The sequence below is a fragment of a genome, unplaced genomic scaffold (genome assembly GCF_019419815.1).
Source record: "Pyrus x bretschneideri cultivar Hongxiangsu unplaced genomic scaffold, Pyrus_bretschneideri_v1 Contig29, whole genome shotgun sequence".
Taxonomy (NCBI): domain Eukaryota; kingdom Viridiplantae; phylum Streptophyta; class Magnoliopsida; order Rosales; family Rosaceae; genus Pyrus; species Pyrus x bretschneideri.
Genome location: NW_025999601.1, coordinates 3,386,610 through 3,410,773, shown reverse-complemented (window position 1 = coordinate 3,410,773; position 24,164 = coordinate 3,386,610). Strand labels below are relative to the sequence as shown.

Sequence of the window (24,164 nt, the reverse complement as noted above, 5' to 3'; positions counted from 1 at the left end):
TATTATGTCCACAATATTCTTTTGGGTAGTCCTTTTTTATATGGAAAATTACTACACTAGTCATTCAACTAATGACAATTAATGTAATAAAGCTAATTTCCCTTAGTTTGCTCAATAATGGGACTTTAAAGTGATCAAAAATTGAATTTGAAGTAGCTCACCTGCCACCACGTGCTGGCCGAAGCCAAAACGTGCTGACCCAAGCAACATACAGTAGCGCCGAGCCGACGCACACCAATCTACTAAGCATGCAATCGTCGTTAAAGTTTACAGAATATACCTTCTGTCATTTGGTATATTGTAATGGCAAGAGAATATATCCTTAAAGTTGACGAAATATTTTCCCTCATTCTTTGGTGGTCCTCTTGTCATTCGTCGGCCAGGAATTCGATAGTATCTGGGTTTTTGTAAAAAAAATTTCAAATTAACACAACAAAATAATTTCTTAATCGTTTTTTTTGCACAAAAGATACCAATTAGAAGTTGGGGAAGAATAAAGTCGACTTTTACCTAATCTGTGGCCAACAATTAGTTAGAGACAGTTGAAAAGAGGCTTAAAGCCCTCGGCCAAGATGAGGTTTCTCCACTTCGGGATAGATTCGAGCATGCAACACTTGAATCTAACACTCGAATCTAAGTTTAGGGCAAATTAGTAATTTGGGCTTGATATTCATAAAAGTCCAAGATTATGTGATGAGGTTCCATTTTGGATACATGGTTATGTACCTGACCCATTCTAACACGTGACCCAGGTTTTCGACCTGCTTCTTACAACAAATTTCAATGACGATTCGACAAAATTCGACTACGACAAAACCATATGCCATCACCAATCGCTTGAGAGCCTCTCCAACTACATTTTTCGCTCAAACTCGACCCAAATTGGCGGATGTTTCGCGACAGACAAAGCTATAAGACTATGCCTATTGTAGATCACTACCTATACTATATGGTTTTGCTTGGTATATTCGCAATTAGAGACCATAACATTTTAGGAGTGATCATGCTTGGTATACATGTGATATGGTTCTGCTTGGTATATCTGCAATGGGGGACCTTACTTGTTCGAGGGTGATCATTCTTGGTATATCTATGATGAGTGTTCATTGCTATACTATTAGACTATGATTATGGTCTTGTTTGGTATATCTGCGATGAGAGACCATACGCATTTTAGAAATGATCATACTTGGTATATCTGCAATAGGTGATCATTATCTAGTACTATAAAATATGGTTTCACTTTGTATATTTATGATGAAGGACCATACATGTTCGAGGGCTAATCATACTTGGTATCCATGATGGGTGATCACTGCTTACACTATTAAAAAATGCCTATGGTTGTGCTTGGTAAATCCACGATAGGCAACAACTTCCTAGTTAGATTTCGTTAAGTAGTCCATAATCCCTTGCCTCATTCGGTTCCGTTCAGTGGTCCGGAACCCTACCTTTGATTGGATTTCGTTGAGTTGGTCTAGAATCTCATTTCATGTTAGATTTCGTTGAGTTAGTTCAGAATCCAAGATTCTTGTGCATAGAAGTTGTTCAATATGCTTGTGGCTATAACTTATGGTTATAATGCTAGATAAGATTTCAATAATGAAATACAATAAAACTTATAGAGGTTGGCATTATTAAAAAAATTTGTTAAGTAATATTTGATCTTGTTGATTGATCAGCATAGTTAACTGTTAATATTGTGAAACTTGGGTTCATGGAATTGATTATATGTTGTGATTATGGAATTGTGTTGGAAAATATTGTGAGATGTGTGAATGACGAAATGACAATTTTGGTGGGTATATGGTTTCATTATGTAGTTTGGAATATAGTGAATCATGCTAGTTGAGTTTCATTGAGTGATTCTAGAACTGTATGTGTTTTTTTTTCCTGCTAGAAGTAATATGAGAAATGTCGGGGTTTAAATAAAGTGTGAACTCTAAATGGCTTGATTTCGTCTTAGGTTACGCAAACAGTTAAATACTAATGTGGTAATGATATAAAAGAAAAAGTTACTGCACTGTTGAATCATTGATTTGTTTTGTTTGTCGTGTCTTGAAGGCGAGGCATGACAGATAATCAGGTACGTGGTGACATCATGTGTCGATCGTGGATATATCTCAGGATCAGAGCTTGACAAATAACAAAGAGAACTAGACAACAACTTCCCATTTTCTATTTCAAAATGATTAATCTTAGGTCTTCTATTATGATTATTGTGCTCAAAGTTAAATTTTCTAATTTTTATTATAAAGATAGTGGAGCTGATGAGAATGTTTATATAAAACTTGATTAATTTAAGTTATCTGCTCCTCAACTTGATCAAATTTTTCGGTTAGATTTAAAATTAATTGGATAATTAAATTGTTTTGCCTAATTAGAATATTACTAGTAGCTACTTGTGATGAAAAATCTATTAAACCAATTGTTCTTTATCTAATTTACTAATTTCATTCAAAGTTTGGATATATTTGCTATTAGTTCCAGAATCGATCATTAAACTAGTAATCTATCTATATGATCATGCAATCTATCTACTTGTTCAGTTAATTATTTTTGTACTCATGGGATTTTTTAAACTTCTAATTTGATTGCTTAACTATCTTTATTGATTTGATTCTGTTTGCTTGGGCTTACTATCTGTAATATTAATGAATTCTTTTATTTCTTTCTTGGGAAATCTCTGAATATTTTTATTACTATTTTCTAATTGAAATGTAATATAATCTAAATTCTGCCTAATGATTTTTAAGATTTTTTTTAAAAAAAAAAAAAAAACAATCTAACAATTGAATTAATAAATAAATATGCTTATTATTACATAATTTATATTTCGCTTGACTAATAATAAGATTTACTAGTATTTGCTTAGGGATTTTCTTCATTATGCAAAATTTGGTTATGCTTCCTCAATGGAAAATAACAAACTAAACTATTTTGGTCTAGAGTGACTTTTCTCTTTTGTTGTTCACTAATTTCTAAATTAATTGTGACAAATGTTATTCATTTTTAGAAACAAAAATAGTGACTTGTTAACTTTCAAAACTCATTTACACAGATACAATTATATACATTGTTTAAAAATGAATAACATTTTTCACTACTAATGAAAGCTGGTTGAAATCTTTTTGTTCACCATTTTCTGATGCCTTTTGATTTTAACCACTTTATGCTTTTGTCTAGTGTCTTCTTTGGGTAGTGGTCCTTATTTGTGTTGAAAGAGAAATGCTAAGTAGATTATCTTTCAAATAAGACTATTTGCAACCTTACAATTTAATGTCATTCTCGTGCCAACATTAGAGCAACTCCGCCTTACTAAGGCAATTACTGTGTAATAACCCATTTTGAAAAATTACATACGAAATTACGAAAATACCCTTGTGTTGGGTTTGTAACCCGGCCTATTGTTTTACTCTCATCCTGTGACATCTATCTATATATATATATATATATATCTCTCTCTCTCTCTCTCTCTCACACATACACTTTAGAGCACTCTCTTTCTTTTCTTTGCCCCTAGCTCGACACATTTCTCAGACACTCCCTTTCTCTCTAAGTTCCAAGAGCTTCACCTTTGCTCTCACTTCGATTCTCTCACAAACCCAACCCCAAAATCACATATTGGAATCCCTGAGACTCAAGGTACTCGAATATATCCTTGCATGCATCATCAGAACACCATTTGAGTGATCCACCATTGAAGCCGAGAGCTTCAAGTTTCCATTGCTTAAACCCAGGTGAGGTTATTGCCTTACTCCATTCGTTTGAGTTATTCTCTAGTCTTCGATGTGTTTTGAGTTGAAAAGCTAAGGTTCCAACTTTGTCCGTGTATGTTCTTCCCCTCCCTAGTTTTCCAGTGAAAACCCAATGACTTGCGAGCTAATTTCCAGCCAACTCTGACCACGGCTAACCCTCAAATTGGTAAACTCTTGTTCTCCTCTTCCTTAGCTTCACTTTGGTTTTAAAATCATTGAAAATGGTGGAGATTTGACCCCAAATCGGAGCCAAGAAAATTTCCCAGCCAAAAGTTCGGCTTTCTCCTTTGTTAGGTTCAGTGACTTGCAAACTCAATCGAGTCAACCTGACCTACAACCCAATCTGAGCCTAACCCATTGCCCATGTCCAAGCCCAAACCCATTAGCCCAAATCCATTAGCCCAATCTATAGCCCAAGCCCAAATCCGATCCAATAACCCACCAAACCCAATAACCGGTCTAACCCTTCAAACCCAAGTCCAGATCCAACCTGAGTCTGAAACCCAGTTTCCATTGTCGGCGCGTGGAGCACAAGCACCTCCTTCGGAGGTACTGTGCTTCGCTGTTGTCCACTACAATGCCGACGACTTTTCCTGTGACCCGTGGCCTTCTGGGTCGCCACTCTGTGGTGGCTCGTGGCAACACATGGCGGAGCGTGGGGGAACCCGAAGTCCTTCCTTAGGTTTTCCGACGTGTCGAATCCAAATCCGATGTTCGTTTTCTTAAATTCCATCATTTTAGAACCATTTTATTAAATAGTCTCTATTGGTGTATAGGTGCATCGATTGGAAATGATCTAGTCCTCCTTAGTTCAAGCGGCTCCCAATGAGCGGAATATTTGTGAGTGGGCCCCTTCTTAAATTGAATATTTTATAACTATTAGTCTAGCATGCATTTCATATTTCATTATTTGAACATGTCTTATATGGATTTTTATATTTATGGTTATGGAGAATTTGTAATTTATTTAAATTGTTTTTACGACATATTTATGATGATTGAATTTACATTTTTCTAAAGGTTATGAACTATTGGTTTTATACGTATGAAATTTGGTGGATTTATGAATATAAATTAGTATGGATTTATTTGACAAGGATTTTAGTTTTAAGCTCTAGTGTTTTGGCATGAGTTTTTGAGATATGTTTTCAGTGATTATCTAGTGGGTTATCATACGACACACACACACAACACAGGTATGTAGTCTATGACCATAGGACACAGTTGAGGATACTTATGTTATACCCCTAGCTTCACTGGCGAAATCAATGTTGGACAACTTCACTAGCCACGGCTAGTATCGGTGTGTTATGCTATATATAGCTATGTTTTCTTCTCTGGCGTAACCTAGAGTCGTACAACTTCACCTTCGAGTGATGGGGCCTACCATGTTTCTTTACTGGCGTAACCCAATGTCGTATAGCTTCACCTTCACCTTCGGGTGATGGACAAGTTATGCCTTCAGGCGACTATGATACCCTTAGTTGATTTTATCATTGATTTGTGTTGTGATTCTTGAGTTTTGCCTTTGGGCTTTTTGATACCACTTGTAGATATGATTTTATTACCTATGAATGTTTTCAGGGCATGCTAGAGTTTTAGCAAAACCTATATGTAGTATTATATATGTGTTTTCAAAACAGGGGGTTATTATGTTTAGAAAGGAAATTGGTTTTCGTATTATTAGTATTGGTATAAATTATGGTCCACTCACCTTTTGTTTTTGTGCCTTCTCAGGACATAGTGATGAGGAATATGACTCGAGTAACAAGGCATTTCCCTACCAGTGACTTTGCGACCTTCTATTTGTGTATGATTTCCTTATGATAATTGTAATTTGATTTCTTACCTTTACTCGTACTTCCATGTAGTAGTGTGCTATGGACATATTTGTGCATCTTTTGTTTTGGATTTGTGATCGTTGGACTTCTGTTGCACTCATGTTTAATTCGGAATCTTACTAGCATTTGTATATTTAGAATCATCGTTATTTGTTATATGACTTTTGAATTACAGTTTCTCTTATATTCTTGCGTATTCTTATATTTAGCTTTCGTCACTCTCAGGTTTCGGCCAACATGTGTCATCCAGGTATCATTAGGATATCTAGGTTAGGGCGTGTCATACTGCCTAAGTGAACAATAACTGCCTGATTGCAACTCCACCTTGTAAATTAAATTTGCCTATGCAATTAACATTAAATTAAAAAAATTAATAAAAATTAAATTTATATTTAATTTCGAATAAGAATTATCAATTTCGTCGCTGTCACGATTTTGTAATTTTTAATTTTTAGTATATTTATTTCTTACCTAATTAACATAGACCGTTTGATTACTTAATTAATTTTTTTTTGTAAAATCCAACAACTCATATTGTGCCACGTGGAAACAACAGTGTAGGATTCGTTGGTCCGCTCGCACTCATGCGAGCGTGAAGCCCACACGCCTGATGCAAAGAAAATAATGTGGGTGACATCACCCTCTCGCATATGCTGGGTTGGGTGATTTTGGCCCAAGTGAGTAGTCGAGCCTCATTTTTTTATTTTGTTTGACTTGTTTGGGCTGGGGTGTAGCTCATTTTTGTTGGTTTTGGGGGATTGAATCACCCAATGCCCCTTGCAATTGAGAAATGTGGACCTGCTTTAATAAAACATTGTGAAAAAAAAAAAGAGATGACAGAGTCTATGGAAAGTCTCACATTTGAAAGAGTCCCTTCGAGCATCTCCACTCGTTTTAGGAGCACTGGAAGGGCAAAGTCTACCATTTGAAAAGAGAAAGGGTAAGAGTAAGGGTGATTACTATTCATTATTTTTTTTATTTTGTATGTCTTGTAAGTGCGTACATAGTATGTTTGTTCTTTGAGTAATTTGTTTAAGTGTGTTGTTAAAAAACAAATTGTATTTATTTGGATATTTGTGATTTTACAACAGTATAAGATGTATACACATTCTAAGGGCAACAAGATATGTACGTGGGTTGGCAACAATGTGGTGTTTTCTGTTGCAAAAAAACGCAAGCCCTGGCGAAAGCTGCACGAGCAACTGAAAGGGCTTTTGCCCTTGGCCTAATCTCCCCTCCATTTTGGAACTAGCGGAGATGATTTTTTTGGGTTGAAGGCAAATTCAATCCAATTACCAGGGCACTTGAATGATTGTTGGAGATGCTCTTAGGCCACCTCCAGCCGAAGGGTCTATGTTTAGCCTCCATCCAGATTATAGCCTTACAAGAAATTATTTTTTAATGAACAATGCTAGACCATATTTATATACAATCTCCAACCGAAGTAGGCTATTTTTTAGCCCCCTCAATAATTTATTATTTTAAGTTTGTTCTTTAATTTTATTGGTTAATTGAATTAAACTACTATATTAAAATAATATTTGTGGGTATATTTTGATTGTCATTTGTCGCTAAATGAATAAGCCTCTGGACATAATTTGAGTGCCACTTGAAGATGTGGCCACTTGAAAATTATTGAAAAAATTAAAGGAAAGATTATTGGAAGATGTAAAGAGAAGGATGTGTATGAAAAAAGTGTTTGAGGTGAATAGAATGTGAAGAATTGAAATAAAATGAAATAAGATGATATGGAATGGTGAAAATGATGTGAAAAATGTTGTAGAAATATATAAGAAAAAAATTAGAATTTTTTTTTTAATTTCGTCTTTAAAAAAAAAAAAATTCCAGCTGGGCCCAGTTAAATGGCTGGTTGGTTAGCTAAGGATGCCCAGCCTGCTCGCCATATGGCTAGATTTTGACGCGGCGGATCCCAAGATTTTTTGACTTAAATCTCCATTGAAGATGAGTTTTGTGTATAAATGAACTATCTTTTGACCTATAACATTATGGCCAATCCGATTGGAAATCGCCTTAGCATTTCTCAAAATTTGAATTCTGTATGCCGATTTTGGAGATTATGAAAGTTTTGCATCCTATGATTAAAAATGTCCACTTTTGTGATTAGCTTTTCATTATTTTATTTCCAACGATGACAAATTTTATTATTTTAAACATATACACATCGGCACAAAGTATAACGCGTGCTAATGGATTTTACTCGAGCATTCGTAATAGTATAGTGCATTAGTTTTTGCGAGATTTGACTATATATTGTTTTCTGTCCATATCCTTGCAACAGCAATTAACAATAAAAAGATTAGGCGCTGAGAGTGAGAGAACTCCAAGTCTACAAAAGCAACGACGCGGACTCTCGCTGAAACCATCAGATCCAAAACCGCGATCGCAGCTCCTTCCTGCGATGGATTTTGCAGCGCGTGATCTCGGAGTTTCGAATTGAAATGCAGCCGAATCTGTCTCCCTTTGGCAGCGTTTTGGCGAATCCGTTTTTGTTCAATGGCGATTTGAGCGAGGGCATTGAGACCCCTGGGGTTTTGTTCTTGGTCCCCTTTTTGCTTTTCCAAGGTGGTGCAATGGATTTATCAAAGGTCGGCGAGAAGATTCTGCGCTCCGTTAGGTCTGCCAGATCGCTCGGCCTTCTCCCCTCTGCTTCTGATCGACCAGAGGTGATTGAAATTTCGGTTTTTGCACGTAATGCAGCTTTTTGGCGCTCCAATTCGATGCGTTTCCTGTTTAGTTGTGTGAAATTCGATTGTTTCGGAGTAAAAGCGAGTTGAAATTGTGTAATTAGATCATGTCATTTGATAGTGTTTGTTCTAAGTGTGTGAATTTTGCTTTATATACTGAATTATAGTTTGTTTTGGGTGATTATCTGCGGTTTCGTGGTAATTAAGAAGAAGGTTTAATTGAATAATTATCATTTTAAGAGCAATGCTTATTAATCTGATGGTCTAGTTAATTCACTGTGAAGTAGGGAACGAAAATGTTGTGCTTACTGCAAAATTTGGCTGCTTGGCACAGGGGTAACATTAATTTTCCGTTCTTAATGTCTTCATGTGTTGTTTACCTTATCGAACAGGTTCCTGCACGAGCTGCGGCTGCTGCAGCTGTTGCTCGTGCTATTGCTGGACTCCCTCCGCATCAAAGGTTTAGTCTATCATCAAGCTCTGAAGAATTGAGCTCAATATATGGAAGCAAACATCATGGTCAAGAAGTAGAGGAGATAGAGAAAGAATTCTATGAAGAGGTGCTACTATATAATTATGTTTTTATTTTATTTTATTTTGTAGCCCTCATGACTTGTAGTTTGTTAATGTTAGGTTATTTAGGAATTTACCAAGTCATCTTCCATGTTTCAAGTAGTAGAAAGGTTGCTAACGGTAGCTCATAATCATAGGAAATAGTTTTTTTGACAACCACAAGAAGAAATGTCAATTGTGTTCTGCGATACTTCCTCAGTTATAAAACATTTGTGTCAATCAAAAGACTAGCCCTCATGAGATTTATATTTGTGGAACTGCGGTGTTGCACATGCTATTGGTAGCTCACACATGTAGGAGATAATTTTTCTCAACAACCAAAAATGATATATTTTCATTTATTTGGGCAGTTATTTATTCATTTTCTTAGTTATTCTCTAAGAAGCTGTTTTGAAATATTTAATCACGTCAGAGGTAGTTAAAAATCCATATCTTAACCATTCTGCGGTTGATGACAATGAGGAGCAAATTATTGAAACAACTTGGATTCCCTCGCTCCAACCTTATAAATTATTCTAAGTAGTCTAAGTATGTATTCTCCACAGTACGATTATGACTTTTGGACTTGTAATTCATTACTTTGTACATATAAAGTGTATGGTAGAGAAATGAATTATATCATAATTCTTCTACTCCCTTCTCTTTCCTTGCTTTACTATGTTATTGGGACCCCTTATCTTTCAACAAACCTTAAGTTAAGTCACAAACAAAATGAACCATTTTTATTGACGTCATGCTAGGTTCTAAAAGATGCTAGGCGCTAGTCGGGCGGTGGATTGGGGCCTAGCGCCTAGGTGGGCTAGGCGGATTTAAGTAAATTAACTATTTATACTTTGAAAAACACATAATTGTATTAGGATGCATAAATTGCATAATAAAATGACTATAAAGTATTAGAACATATTGAAAGCATAAGGAACAAACATATAATGAGTGTTCATTCAAGTATCCAATAAGTCTCTTACATTTTATTGAACAAATAAAATGCAAAATGAAAGTTATAGATTTTCTGTCTAAGTGGGAGTCGCAACCTAGGAGGGTACCTAGGCAGGTTTAGGCAGGCTAGGCGGATGCTTAAGCGGGTCTGGGTGCCCTTTAATTTTGAAATGCCTATGGACTAATTAGGGCAGTGGCCAGCTGCTTAGCGCCTAGGTGGGGCCAAGATGGCGCTAGGTGGGAATTTTTAGAATAGTGGGCTGCTATTATTATTTTGTTGTTGTTGTGGTTATGTTTTCGTTGGTAATTTTATACCTTCTCTTTCTTTCTAATAATACTTGCTAATGCTTCCACTTCTTGACGGAGTGTTTATTCAACGGTTACCATTTCTGTGTGGATTAAATTTGAATTATCTGTCTTAAAAGCTTTGCAACTACCTCTTAAATGTAGAATTTTGATCCAGTCAGACATATTTTGGAGCATATTCCATCTGAAGAAAGTGACCTGGCTTATTTTGAGAGACAGGTGATTTTGTAGTTTCTCCATCTTCCTTGCAACCCACATATTCCAGTTTCTTCATTTTGTTCAGCATGTATGCTAGTCTTTTGTTTCCCAGGTAGAGGATTACCCTCGAAGTTGTCCTTTTCATCTTCAATGGACTATTCTGATGTTTTGCATCAGTTCAATTGTTTTATCAAAATATTGCATAATTGAGTTAAATGTCCTGTTTTCTTGAACTCTTTGTTTCAATCTTGTACTAGAATGTTAAATAATTTTTCATATGTTTGTGGCTAGTTAGCTTACATATGATGCCATAGTCATTCGGAAATTCTTCACACATGTAGGACTTAGTTACATATACATGTTACTGTTCGGATGATTCGATCTGCAAATGGTTCACTACTCTATGTGCTCAATTGGTAAAAGTAACCTCTTTGGTAATTTATAACCATTTGCTTTCTACTAATCATGGTTTTGAACCAACCAATGCTTTTCATGGGCCTATCGTGCCTTCATTCTCTATTATTGTCAGATTCGTTATTTGGGTTGAATTGAAACAGGAAAAATTGTAGATGAAATGAACGAGTCTATATCTTGCAGCAGCAGTATTGACAATTCTTTTGGATCTGTGTATGCATAGCCTTTCATTCTTGTCTGATATTCATTCTTCTTCTGTTACATCACGAGCACTTAAATTCAATTCTCTCTTTGAATGGTGTTTCCACTTTTTTATCTATCTTGCACATTCACTTTTTATCGATTACATGTCCTTGTCAACATAATTTGCAATGCTTACATTGCTGGCTGAAACCCGTATCATATGCATTTATAAAATAGTCATAGTCTATTTTTGCATGCTTGTGGCGTGGTTATTTGGAAGTGTAATAATCAATTCCATTGGTTATGTCTTTCAACCTCTTGTCTAACAATGTTATCTACCATCTAAACCCTCATTTGTAGGCCGCTCTTAGATTGGCACAACTGGATAGAGTAGCTGAACGTTTATCCCGCAAGGTTATGGAACATCATGAAGTAATGGGTAAGTTTTAATCAAACTGTCTAAACCTTTTCTGCAATTGTTTTGAAGTACATTAAGGAAGTATTATACTGCATGGCCTTCTGGAAATCTTACCTATATAAGTTATTGAAATTGTGCTTTAAACTCCTAAACAGTCCCTTGAAATATTGGAATACTTTTGTTCACCCCCTAAAGTGGGGGTGATGCCCACCACCCCATTGGTTGACTTTAGATTAGTTTATTTTTGAGAGTTGTGTTTTTTTATCAATTCAACCAATCTAATTTAACTGTAACCAATGAGGTGGTGATCATCACCCCCACTTTAATGAGGAGAAAAGAGGAGGGGGAAAGAGCAGGGGGGGGGTGGGTTGAGCAAAAATGCACGCTTTGGAATGTTATGCGTTTTTATCATCGTATTGCTATTGTATCGGCAAATTGAAATATCTTAACATTTGTTTCCAGGGTGGCAGAGTAGTTGAGTGGTTGTTTATTCAACGCTACTCTCTCTCTCTCTCTCTCTCTCTCTCTCTCTCTCTCTCTCTCTCTCGTGTTCTGGCTCAACAATAGTTCATTGCTGGAGTTTGATTTACAATATATTTCAGTTTCAAATGAGATCTTGACACTTACTTTTGGCCAGTGAAGGGGATGCATTTGGTCAGGGAATTGGAGAAAGACTTGAAAATTGCAAATGTCATCTGCATGGTAAGCCCTTGCAGGATGTGTCATCCAGAATGTGGTCATTCTGAATTTTTCATTTGCTTCTATTGATTATTTGATATAACTTTGTTTTTGTCGAAACTCTTTTTATATGTTTTTTTTAATGTCAAACTCCTTTTATATGTTTGCTCTGGCTTTTATTTACTGTTTTTGTAATTGTATTTGCAGAATGGAAGGCGGCATCTGACCTCATCAAGGAATGAGGTTTCTAGGGATCTCATTGTAAATTCCAATTCCAAAAAGAAACAAGCTCTTCTGGTATGTTTGTTACTTTGTGCATGGTTAGCAGTAACAATCTTTTTTAGATATTTTTCCCTGGTTCCTAGGGATCCCATCATAGTCACTTCGATAGTTCTCGTTGCATAAGCATAACCTTACGTATACAGTTTCCTATTTTTATGAAAATCAGGACATGCTTCCTGTTTTAACTGAGCTTGGTCATGCACTGAAAATGCAAGCAGAGCTCGAGTCTCTGGTTGAGGAAGGAAATTACTGCAAGGTGGGTTTATATATCTGTTCTCCTGCAGTTTATATTATACTCTCCAGTTTTCGTTTCATGTTGCATTTTAATCTTTATAATTATTTGGTTAAATTCTCATGTATATTTACAGGCCTTTCAAGTCCTGTCTGAATATCTACAGCTGTTAGATACTTTTTCAGATCTTTCTGCAGTACAAGAGATGAGCCGTGGTGTAGAGGCAAGTATTAAGCTACTATTAAGAAGCACTTTTTTGTTAACAGATTCACTGATATTTCATATGTCTCTGTGCCTCAATATTCTTTACCATGGATTAAAAAAAGTCTTTAGTTTATGGTTTACATATTTACCTATTGAGGGGCTACTAGATTATACTTTATTTATTAAAATATAAAAAAACTGTTGCCCCACATCCTAATAAGCTATGGGAGTAGGGTGGTCAACCAACAAAAATTGTATCATGTTGCTAGAGCAAGGAGATCCTCAGTGCAAGTCCTTCCAATTGGAACCTTCCCACTTCCCAATATGAGTCTTTTTTTATTTTATTTTATTAATTTTATTATTATTATTTTTTAAGCAAGTGATATTGGGGGGTGTGGGGGAGTCGAACTCGAGACCTCGGGTGCAGGGGTGGATGCTTGAGTCTTAACCAACTACAAGCCCCTTGCTGAACCTCCCAATATAGGTTGAGTTTCACATGTTGGGTTGTAGTGGTGGATCTACCCACACGGGAGGGGCATTTCAGGATATAGAATAATCATGAAATCTTGCCTTGCATCCCACCACTTGAATTTTAGGTACTACTGGTAAACCAACAAACTTTATCATGCTTACATTTTATTTTTTCATAACATGGGTGTAGGTTTGGCTTGGAAAAACTCTTCAAAAGCTGGATTCCTTGTTGCTAGGAGTGTGCCAGGAGTTCAATGAGGAGGGCTTTATAACTGTCAGTGCTTTTCTTTCTTTCTTTCTTTCTTTCTTTTGTTTCTCTTTTCCTGATAACTGGATCATTAATTTCTCTCAAATGCTGCATGAAGATTTTGTAGATTTCTACGTGAGTTTCATTACATATAGTTGTTCTTAGATTACATTTATTTCAAATAGCTTGATATTCTTTTAAGTGGTCATTATCCTTTACACAATGATATTGATGAGGAGGATACAGAAATACCATGGTTCAAATTTCTGTAAAGATATCTGCTTTCTTCATATTATTTAAGGAATATCAGTACCAAATTATGCATACAAGAGGGACGAAGCACCTAGTAAGTGAAAGTAGTATTTTTTGTTCTCTCTCTCTCTCTCTCTCTCTCTCTCTCTCTATGTTCTGCTCCACTCAGTCCGAGTTTCCTTTACTTTGTACCATTTGGTATGTGAATTGAGAAACAACTTGTCTGATCCAACCATGTATTGAAGTGATCTTATGTCTGATTCTTGTGTTAATATTATGTTGCTCCCCGTTTGAAGTAAAGGGTTATGTTGCTCCATTTGTTATTTTGAGTTAATTTTATGTTGATTACTGATAGGTATCTTCTCCGTAATTTGATTGCTCCCAAGTAATTTCATTGCTTGTACCTTGTGCTGAACTAATTTTACCTGCATTCTTAAACTTCTGTTAGTTTGATATTGTCTTATTCCTATTTTTGAAAGTTCTAATAAATGTTAGATACGTTTTCTGTATTTGATTGATATAAAACTGGGGCTGTTAGTTGGATTCTGTTTTTGTCAAGTAAAATTTGATTGGAAATAGGAAAAGCAACTAGGGATATATGGAAGACACTATTCAGAAAAATAAAATTAAAACAAGCACCAAATTTAAACACCCAGGAGAAGGTAAAATCTTTGAACTGAATGGCATTAGAGAGCTGCAAGGAATAGCATCAATAAATGAGTGGTATTTTACTCAATTCACTATTTAGAGCTTTCTGGTTATTGTAGATCCACGTATTAATGCTGCAACCACTTTAGTGAGAGCATGTTCAGAAAAGTGTTAAGTTGCAGCATCATCATTCTTCTCTTTTTTCTGGATGATAAGTTTAAGTTGAGGGATCAATTGTATGCTCTTTCAGGTTTTGTGTGATGTTTATTTTGACTTGATACACTATTAAATGCTGAACAGGTGGTCGATGCTTATGCACTAATTGGGGATATCTCTGGCCTTGCTGAGAAGTTACAAAGTTTCTTTATGCAGGAAGTTCTGTCAGAAACCCACTCTATATTGAAGAATATTGTGCAAGAGGAGGTATGCTGATATAATTATGATTTAGAAGTAGAATAGTTCATGCAAAAGTGTTGGGGTAACACAGAAAATAAAATATCTCCATATAGTTGTGGATTTATTTCTTGAAACTTATGTTTAGTCTGTCTGTCCCAACCACTCCCCCACCCCCCCCCCCCCCCCCCCCCCCCCCTCCCGTCCCCTCCCTCCTCTCTTTCTCCAAAACAATAATGTGGAGACAAAGATAAATTTGGCAGCAACCTGAAAATGACGTGTATACAAATTAAGGAGTTTCAGATAAGGCAGCATTTTGCTTCTCTAGGGACACTGCAGTAACAGGTGGCTATGTAAGACCTCTGTGGAAAGCTCTGACGATGGGTATACAAAATGTGGGTACAAAACAACTTACCATGTTAGGGTGGCTAGATCATTTTTCAGAAAGGTTACTGTTTTGGTTGTGGACAACAGAAGTTTTTTGAGCTGATGTTATTTGAGGCAAGACTATGATTCAGAAGGGATTATGGATTCATCCCAGGTTTCCCTTTGTACAATTGGGAAACTCATAATGACAGTCAAAGGTCAGTCTTGGGTGAGTTGAGGATTGCACAAAAGTTCAATCCAATCATCACATGGTAGAAGATGAGGAAAGCGGTCGGATGGGTACACTTGGGCAAATAGAGGATAGCAGGAAAATTGAGTCCAAAAACACAAGGTAAACAATGAAGAATGGGGAAGGGTACATTTGGGAGTAAGAAAAGGATGAGCGCACCATAATCTAGTATCCTACAGAATAAAAAATGAAGACTAGGAAAGGGGTAGAAGGATGGGAAGAAACCTAGGGGGCCTAGTACAGGAAAGGGTAATACTGGTCTGAGGAAAATGTTAGTAGGCATACATATAAGGCCCAAGAATTAGAATTGTTGGACGAGGGACTGGATCACGATATTGTTGGTTGTGGGAGCATATTAGAGGAAAATCGCGGATGACTCAAAAAGTTGGTAGAGCTAATGACCCTAATTTATTAAACCGCAGACCAAAATCAATTTGGAATGGCTTCATCAGAGGCTGGGTATTGGGAAGATCAGAGAGAGTTTTAACTACAACAGAGGCTTGGGCCTTGTCTGATGCAAAATTCTACCAGTGTTGGAATGTGTTCCAAACAAGAAGACCAAGTACCTGCTCATCTCCCCATATAAAGATGCATATTCTTTCAGCATTGCCATTTCCCCTTCTAACTTGTGCAAGGTAGATGCAGGTGCTTGGAATAGTGGGTGCTGGGGCTGGAGATTTCCTTTTTGGTGGAGGGGTTTTTGGGAGATAGTGCAGATTAGAAGGCAGTTCTCTGTGGCACTTTGCAGTTTTGGTGGTTGTTAGGATTGTTTGGATGGAAAGAAACAAAAGAATTTTTTTAACATATGAACTAGGTGGGTTTTCTTTGGGGGAAGAATACTTTTGGCATTCTCCCTGATGTCTGCGTCAAGACATTTTAGACAGTCCTTGGGTTTATCTTTGCAGGGGACCTTATTCTTTCAATTTTTCTGCTTGTGCAGTTTGTTTATAGATGTTTTGTTTTGATAAAAGAGAGTATTTTGTATTAAAAAACAAAGAGATGATAAGATCTATGGTGTTCACTTTATAGCTGTATTGTGAGACAATATCTATACTTAGATGATTAATTTCTTTGCAGGATCAGGGATTTCACATGCAAAATAGTCGGTACATTTTCTACATCTACCGGTGCTAGTATCGTAATGTAACAGAACCATACATCTTGTATGCATGCTAATGCATTCTTATGTGTTTCCAGACTTACCTACAGCGATCTATGCCTTCAGATACCTGAACCAAAGTTTAGGCAGTGTTTGTTAAACACACTAGCAATCCTTTTCAAGTTGATGTGTTCATATCATGAAATCATGGGCTTTCAGCTGGATAATAGGGTAAACTTCAATTCACACTTTTACTTGATCGTATTATTTTTCATTATATATTTGGTAATGTATTTATTTATTTTGGTTACATGCACTTCTTCCAAATTTTAAATAATGTTAGTTGATAGTTCCTCTTTGTTACTGCTTATTACTATTGGCTGGTAAAGTATATTTGAATGTGTTTCCCATTGTTTACAACTTAACCTGTCCGTCAGAATGTTTTTTGCCATTCAGTATTGTCTCTAAATCATTTTCTGTTTGCTTTGTCATAACAATTGAAAACTGTATTGCAATACTTTTATGCACTCAAATGTATTGATGTATCAATATTATACAATAAATTAAGCTGTTTTCTTCTGTTACTAGTTTTCTTTGGATTCCGTTGAACTGTATTACAGCCATAGTGGTCACATACTGTACGACTGTAGGTATTTGGCAGAAATATGGCTCCTACATACACACATGTTCGCACAAAAACAGAATCATTTTATTTTCCAGGATATGAGAGAAATCTTTATGTCCTTGTTTTAGGATTCAGCCGGTAAAACTCCAAGCATGACACAGAAGGAAAGTGACATCTCTCCGACTCCTGGGGGGGTTCAGCAAATTTCACCTCCTTGTTCTTCCCAAAAAGTTAATGGCTCTCTCGCCGAATCTGTAGATATAGTGCCTGGTTCAGCATACATAGATGAATCTACAACCACCTGCTCTTTGGTTGAACCTGCAGGAAACACAACTTCCACTAATTATCAAAATTTAGTTGATGAGGCGAGTAAGGATGACAGTACAACATCAACAAGTGGATCCCCATGGTATCAACTACGAAAAGATGCCACAGCATTTGTTTCACAAACCCTTCAGAGGGGACGCAAAAATCTTTGGCAACTCACAGCTACTCGTGTATCGGTCTTGCTTTCTTCAGCTTCTGTTTCTTCTGCTAGCATACACCAATTCTTGAAAAACTATGAAGATCTGGGTGTCTTTATCTTGGCTGGGGAAGCATTTTGCGGAATTGAAGCAGCTGACTTCAGGCAGAAGTTGAAGGCAGTATGTGAAAATTATTTTTTAGCTTTTCATCGGCAGAATATACATGTAAGTCAACTTTACAGGTTTTGTCCTCCAAATAGGGCTATGCTATGTGATGACTGATATTATGTTTGTTTATTTCTGTTCTTTCTAATTAATTATAAAACTGATTGGTTACTGATTAAGAAATTATTGATTGTTATGAACTCGTGACCAAATAAGAGTTGTGGACTACCAGACATTGCTCACTGCCTGATGTTACACACATAAATAGTTTTTTATTGCATTTGCTTTTACTTGTCCAAACTTGTAATATCACATGCAAGATAAAACCCTACTTAGGTGGCATCTACATAACTGGTGTGCTACCATGGTTGTCCAGTCACTTGTGTTCCCCTGTTGTGTATTGCAATTCAAATGTATTAGAAACATTTTGTTTGAACAGTTTTGCCTCCCAACACTTATTTTATACATTCTCATTAGTTTATTTTTCGAAATTATGTTGTAGATTTAAACTTTTACTATGCACAAGCACAACACTGTCCAGATGCACTTATATAGATAGTTGATACTTTAAAAATTTTTTTAGGCGCTTAAAATGGTGTTGGAAAGAGAAATTTGGTTCATGATGCCACCGGATGCAGTACAAGAAATTACATTTCCCGGGCTTGCTGGTGATGGAGCACCTATAATTGTTCCATCTGAGGGTAAGTCTAATGCCAGGGTTCTACATTCTGATAAGTCTACAAGAGTTGTTGATACTGGTGCCAAGAAGAGTGGATTCTCTAATTGGCTTAGAAATGGAAACCCCTTTTTGTTAAAGCTGGCACATACATCCAAAGAAGGTCTTAAGTGGAACAGTACAACTGGTGAATCTGATGGTAATTTTAGCGAAAGGCTTGGTGATAAGGTCTCTCAACAAAACAGTGATTCAAGTCATTCTGATGGTGCTAATTCTGTTTCGGAAGAAGATAATGAAGATCTTCTTGCAGACTTTATTGATGAGGATAGTCAACTCCCAAGTCGAATTTCGAAACCTAGACTGTCAAGAAATCAATCTTTACATTATAATGATGGAGAAATCATAGCTCAAACTGGATCATCTATTTGTCTTCTAAGGTGAACTGCTCTGTATTTACTGGAGAGATTAATGCACTTTCAGATATAAAAGCCTGAATTATGTATTTTGGAATGGATGCTTGACAGTTGATCTGTATTTTCTTGTACATTTTAGGTCAATGGATAAATACGCCAGGCTTATGCAGAAATTGGAAATAGTCAATGTTGAGTTCTTCAAGGTATCTTATACTCTTTATATATCTTTTTCTCACTTCCATGTCTGTTCTTTATGCTTATTAATAAAAACCTGTGATGAGTCTATTTTTCCTGATTCAGTATATTGTTGCAGGGAATTTGCCAGTTGTTTGAGGTATTTTTTCATTTTGTATTTGAAACATTTGCTCAGCAAAACAACAATTCAGGTGGAAAAGGGTCACCAGATCCGATTAACTGTGAGTGCTTTCTTTTTCAGTGCTTCAAACTATTTTGTGTTCTTTATCTGATCATCTACTGATTATGATACTTTGTGATTCTGATGCACAGATCGGCTGAAGACAGCCTTGTCCAGAATACAACAAGACTGTGACCAGTGGATAAAGTCCCCATCATCTTCATCCTCATCTCTAAATTCGTCATGTACAGACATCACACCTATGAGTCCTCCCAGTAACACACCAGGAACATCCTTTGGTCTCAAGGTATTAATTAAATATCATATGGTCCTCCTAGATCATCTTTTAGATGGAAAATAATAACAACTTTTCATTCCAAAATTTTTGAGTTTTATGCACCTTGTGCATTCTTTACTTGCCCTATAAGTTAGAAAGTTTTATGTGCTGTACTTGTGCATTTATTCATATTGGCAGTTTATCATGGTCTGCAGAGCATATATGGGTTGGCATGCTACACCTATACAACAAGTTTCAGTCATCCTTTTTATTTTTTTTTAAATGTTACGAAACTATGATGCTGTACACTAGGTTCAATCTTTGTAATGTTGCAGTATAACTTCATAAATTTAAAGCAATTCCTTAGTTACAATGCTATTCAGTGATGGCATGGAAGTTACCAGATGTTCTATACTCTCTTGGTTTTTTAGTTAGAAGTTAGAACTAAGCCATATGCAATATAAATCTGCTTTAAGTTGCACGACCATTTTGTTGCAGGAAAGATGCGCTGGTGCTGACACTATCTCCCTTGTTGCTCGAATATTGCATAGATCTAAAGCTCATCTCAAGACAATGCTACTTCAGAATAATGCTGCTGTGGTTGAAGACTTCTATGCACATCTGGTAGGTTCCTTTGTTATTGTCTGCTGGAGTTTTTCAAAGATTTCATGCTAGCTTGGTGGGGTGTTAATAAAATGATGTGATATGATCTTAGTTTAATTTTCCATAGTGGACGGTTTAGCAATAATTGACTAGGAACATGTTTTATTGGTATAAAATGATTCTTGATACAATTGAATCTCATAAATAAATATCTTTGTGACATGGATGATACTATGATGGGGGTTGTATAATTGTATTTGTAAGTGATACTTCTTAGATTCTTACCAATGTGCATTTGACATTGAAAATAAATCCAAAGTAGAAAAAGAAAATTGTTTCGGTACTGCTAGATACTAGGTAGGCTTGTAAGCCTTGTATAAGTAACACTAATTTTTCTCACAATTAAGTTTTTGTATGTTTCTCACAATTTTATTAATATGACTTGTTTGATTTCTTTATTTGTTATTCATCTATAGGAGTCAAATGTTTTGACAAATCATTAATTTTTTTGATGAATGCCTATAATTCAGTTTGAATTTATATATATATCTTTATTAGGTTGATGCTGTACCAGATCTTGTAGAGCACATTCATAGGACAAGTGCAAGACAACTGCTCCATATTAATGGGTAAGACCAGAGTTCATGGCCTGGTTGGGTTTACTTTACTATTAGGTTTTTCTTTCTGCAGATAAATCAAACATCTTTTCATTTAAAAAGGCTCCCCTTTTTCTCTTGGTTTCTACTTTGTCATTTCATGGAGAACCATTATTTGCAGTTATGTGGATCGGATAGCCAATGCAAAATGGGAAGTGAAAGAGCTTGGACTAGAGCATAATGGGTTAGTTTCTTGATATTTATTCTTTATTTATTTGAAAGTTTCCGGTTTCATTTTTATGATCTTGTGCCATGCCGTTGACAATGATCTTTCAGATTTTGTAAAATTCCTTCTTGGGGCCAGCTAGTTTTTAACACATCAAAGCTTTATCTGTATGATAAATTAGGAGCGACATGTTTACAAAAACTGATTCTGTGGTAGTTATTTAGATCTTGGATGAGAACCAAACTTCAATTATGCTTATGGCTCTTGAATTTGTGGTCTTATGTTTCTGAAGGTTTTAACTTTTGTATCATATGGCATTATAATTTATTGTTTTCTTTTGGGCGTTTTCTTAAATATATCATTTGCCACAAATCCTCAAGTCTCAGAAATTTCTTCCCTGAGCATAACTTGTTTTAGGCCCTTCTTTTAGGTCTAATGCATGGTTCCTCTTTGCATGTCAATCCTTGACGACCATGTTCGCCTTGTCTTTGTATGTGCAAGAAACAGAGATTTGTGAAAAGTCTTGCTGAAATGGCTTTCACACCAATTTTTCCTCTCTACTACCATATGACAAGTGTCAAGTTTTCTGACATGAGTTGTTGCTTTAATAGGTATGTTGATTTGTTATTGGGAGAATTCAAGCACTATAAAACAAGGCTTGCTCATGGGGGAATTCGCAAGGAGGTAATAACTGGCTGTTTCTTGGAACTTTCACAATAAAATGGAGAAGTTGCTCTTCTCTCAATAGGGTTCGAATGGTTAATGGGATGACTTGATTGGCTTGCTTCTGGAAATTGTGTATTCTTTGGGTATGGACTGTTATTGTGTGGTTATTCTGTTATGCCTTTATGCTCTATCTAAAGTTACTTTTTCTCGGGTGGTAAAAGAAATAAGTTATTAGGTTTTACGTTGGGTATGCATTTTTATGGTGTGGTTATTCTGCCATGCCATTCTGCTCTATCTAAAGTTACCTTTTTCCTGGGTGGTAAAAGAAAATAATTTATTAGGTTTTAGCTTGGGTATGGAATGTTATTGTGTGGTTATTCTGTTATGCCATCGTGCTCTATCTACAGTTCTGTTTTCCAGAATGATAACAGACAATAAGTTGTTTGGTTTTACGTTGTTTATATCAGACTACAGGGATAAATTGCGCTTATATTTTTGTATAATGGTATGCACTTTTGACATGACGCAACTGCTAAATATGAAATTGGTATCTGAATTGCATAGTGAATAACCACATGCTTGTGCTAAGAACTTTATGTGTTATTGAAAGTGGGCATGTATTTTAAAAATAAAAATGTGCTTGATTGCAAATATATGTATGTATACATGTAGGTTCAAGACCTCCTCTTAGAATACGGACTTGAAATTGTGGCCCAAACTCTCATAGAAGGACTCTCCCGTGTCAAGAGGTGTACAGATGAAGGGCGGGCTCTCATGTCATTGGATCTACAGGTTCTCTCTCAAATTGGACAAGATATGAATCTCAACATTCCTTTAGCGTTGCTCTCCTTTGCAGCTTAATAAATTTCAGGACTCCTTTGTGGGTTTTAGGTTTTGATCAATGGCTTGCAGCATTTTGTCGCAATGAATGTGAAGCCCCATTTACAAATAGTTGAAGCCTTCATTAAGGTAAGCTCAAACATAGACTAAATAGTTAGCAAGATCTTGGGGAATTCTGTTATATTGGTAAGTGACTAGAACAACTTGGTTGAAATGGGGTTTTGAAACTAACTTTCACTCTCTTTCTACTCTGGGTCAGGCATACTATCTTCCGGAAACTGAATATGTACACTGGGCACGTGCTCACCCGGTAAGAGATTCCATCACTGCGGACTTCTTGTGGTTAGATTTTGGACACTGATTTTCATACATCATGAATATGAACTTACCCTTTCCACTGCAGGAATACACAAAAAATCAAATTGTTGGGTTGATCAACCTTGTTGCCACTATGAAAAGTTGGAAGAGAAAAACCAGACTGGAAGTGCTAGAAAAGATTGAATGAGCATGCAACTTCGGCTAAGCGTGGTAGGTGTTTTAATCATTTAGAACCTCACGTATTGTCGTCTCTCACTCTTCACTTAAATTTTTTCTAATGAGCTATGTATATTTGATTTTGTTTTGATTTTTCATCATCATGTGCACCGTACATGTTGATCCCGGTTGTATATTTTCTCGTGTCTGAGTTTGTAATATATTGTCATCCCTAATAGGGACGATTAAATGTATTTTTGGATCACATGAGTCGAAATAATGATGTATCAAGAGAAAAACGTACAATTGGAAGTTGGAACCACGAGCTTTCATCGAACTGTAGTAAAGCTTTCGCGCAATTTTCCGTTACCTTGCTTGAGCAGATGCTTATGAATTGGTTCTGTAGAATAGCTAGGGACCTTGAAATCTTCAGAGAAAGGCATCTTATCTATGTTTGGGTGAGCGATTGTGATTTCAAAGTCCCAAGTGACTGAGGTTAAGTTATGAAATGTAAAGATATAAAGCCCTCCATGACCAGTACAAAGGCATTTTAGAGAGATTTGCAAATACTTGGAAGGTATCGTTTGCAAACCCTCCAACATACCTTTGTAAATTGTAATGATTATGGAGCGCATTTCTTAATCCCTCCTATCAATTTTTTGTGTGATCCATTTTTTATCGACTTGGACTCAAATTCTTGAAACTTGCCAATCCTTCTCCCCAAACATAATGTTTAGGGAAATAGTACCTCAAAGGATCTTTTTATTCTGCTAGTAATAGTTATCTAACATATATTTAGGACCCTTTTTTATAATCTTTTTTTTTTTTTTTTAAATTTATTATTATTTTACTTTTTGTGTTTAAAATACGAGGAAAGTATATGGGTAAGGGACATATGAAGAAGGGTGATGGGAAAGGGAGAAATAAAAATGAATCAACAAAAACAAAATTTTGTAAGCGTAAAGAGCTTTAAATAGTTATTGGTTTTGAGGTTTTTGGTTTTCATTTGTCTTTTTTTTTCCTCCACATATTTTCCGTCGTCACCAACTCAAAAGCTAAAATTTGAAAATAAAAAACCAAAATAGTTATCAAACGGTTATTATGTTGGGACAAGTAAACGGAGAAAAAGAACATCTATCCCAATTCTATGTGTGGAAATAATAACTTTGTAATCTTATTTGAAGATTACAGAGAAAAAGTTCATCGTCACGTGACCTCTCAATCTAATAATACATTGTCGTGTGAAAAAAAACTCACACTTGACAATGTATTATTGGATACATGGCGCCATGTGATGATGAATTTGTTCTATGTAAGTTTTTTTTTTCCC

At 36.0% G+C, this 24,164-nt stretch overlaps 1 protein-coding gene across 2 annotated transcripts; it reads left to right on the top strand.

The window, feature by feature from the left end:
• Nucleotides 1-7,875: 7,875 nt before the first annotated feature.
• On the top strand, nucleotides 7,876-23,149 carry LOC103947738 (syndetin). 2 transcript variants are annotated; one of them, XM_009358685.3, is made up of 25 exons: nucleotides 7,876-8,283; nucleotides 8,697-8,864; nucleotides 10,264-10,338; nucleotides 11,275-11,353; nucleotides 11,970-12,034; nucleotides 12,218-12,307; nucleotides 12,459-12,548; nucleotides 12,661-12,747; nucleotides 13,390-13,473; nucleotides 14,647-14,769; nucleotides 16,433-16,461; nucleotides 16,553-16,685; nucleotides 17,208-17,768; nucleotides 18,292-18,821; nucleotides 18,937-19,000; nucleotides 19,111-19,213; nucleotides 19,305-19,459; nucleotides 19,928-20,053; nucleotides 20,591-20,661; nucleotides 20,810-20,872; nucleotides 21,466-21,538; nucleotides 22,193-22,312; nucleotides 22,412-22,489; nucleotides 22,620-22,670; nucleotides 22,764-23,149. In XM_009358685.3, the coding sequence occupies exons 1-25, from the start codon at nucleotides 8,059-8,061 to the stop codon at nucleotides 22,863-22,865; spliced, it is 3,345 nt and encodes a 1,114-aa protein (XP_009356960.2). In that variant the 5' UTR covers nucleotides 7,876-8,058; the 3' UTR covers nucleotides 22,866-23,149. The 2 variants fall into 2 exon arrangements, with proteins under 2 accessions (XP_009356960.2, XP_009356961.2); XM_009358686.2 differs by lacking the exons at nucleotides 7,876-8,283; nucleotides 8,697-8,864 and having other exon boundaries at nucleotides 10,277-10,338; nucleotides 11,975-12,034.
• The last annotated feature ends 1,015 nt before the right edge of the window (nucleotides 23,150-24,164 follow it).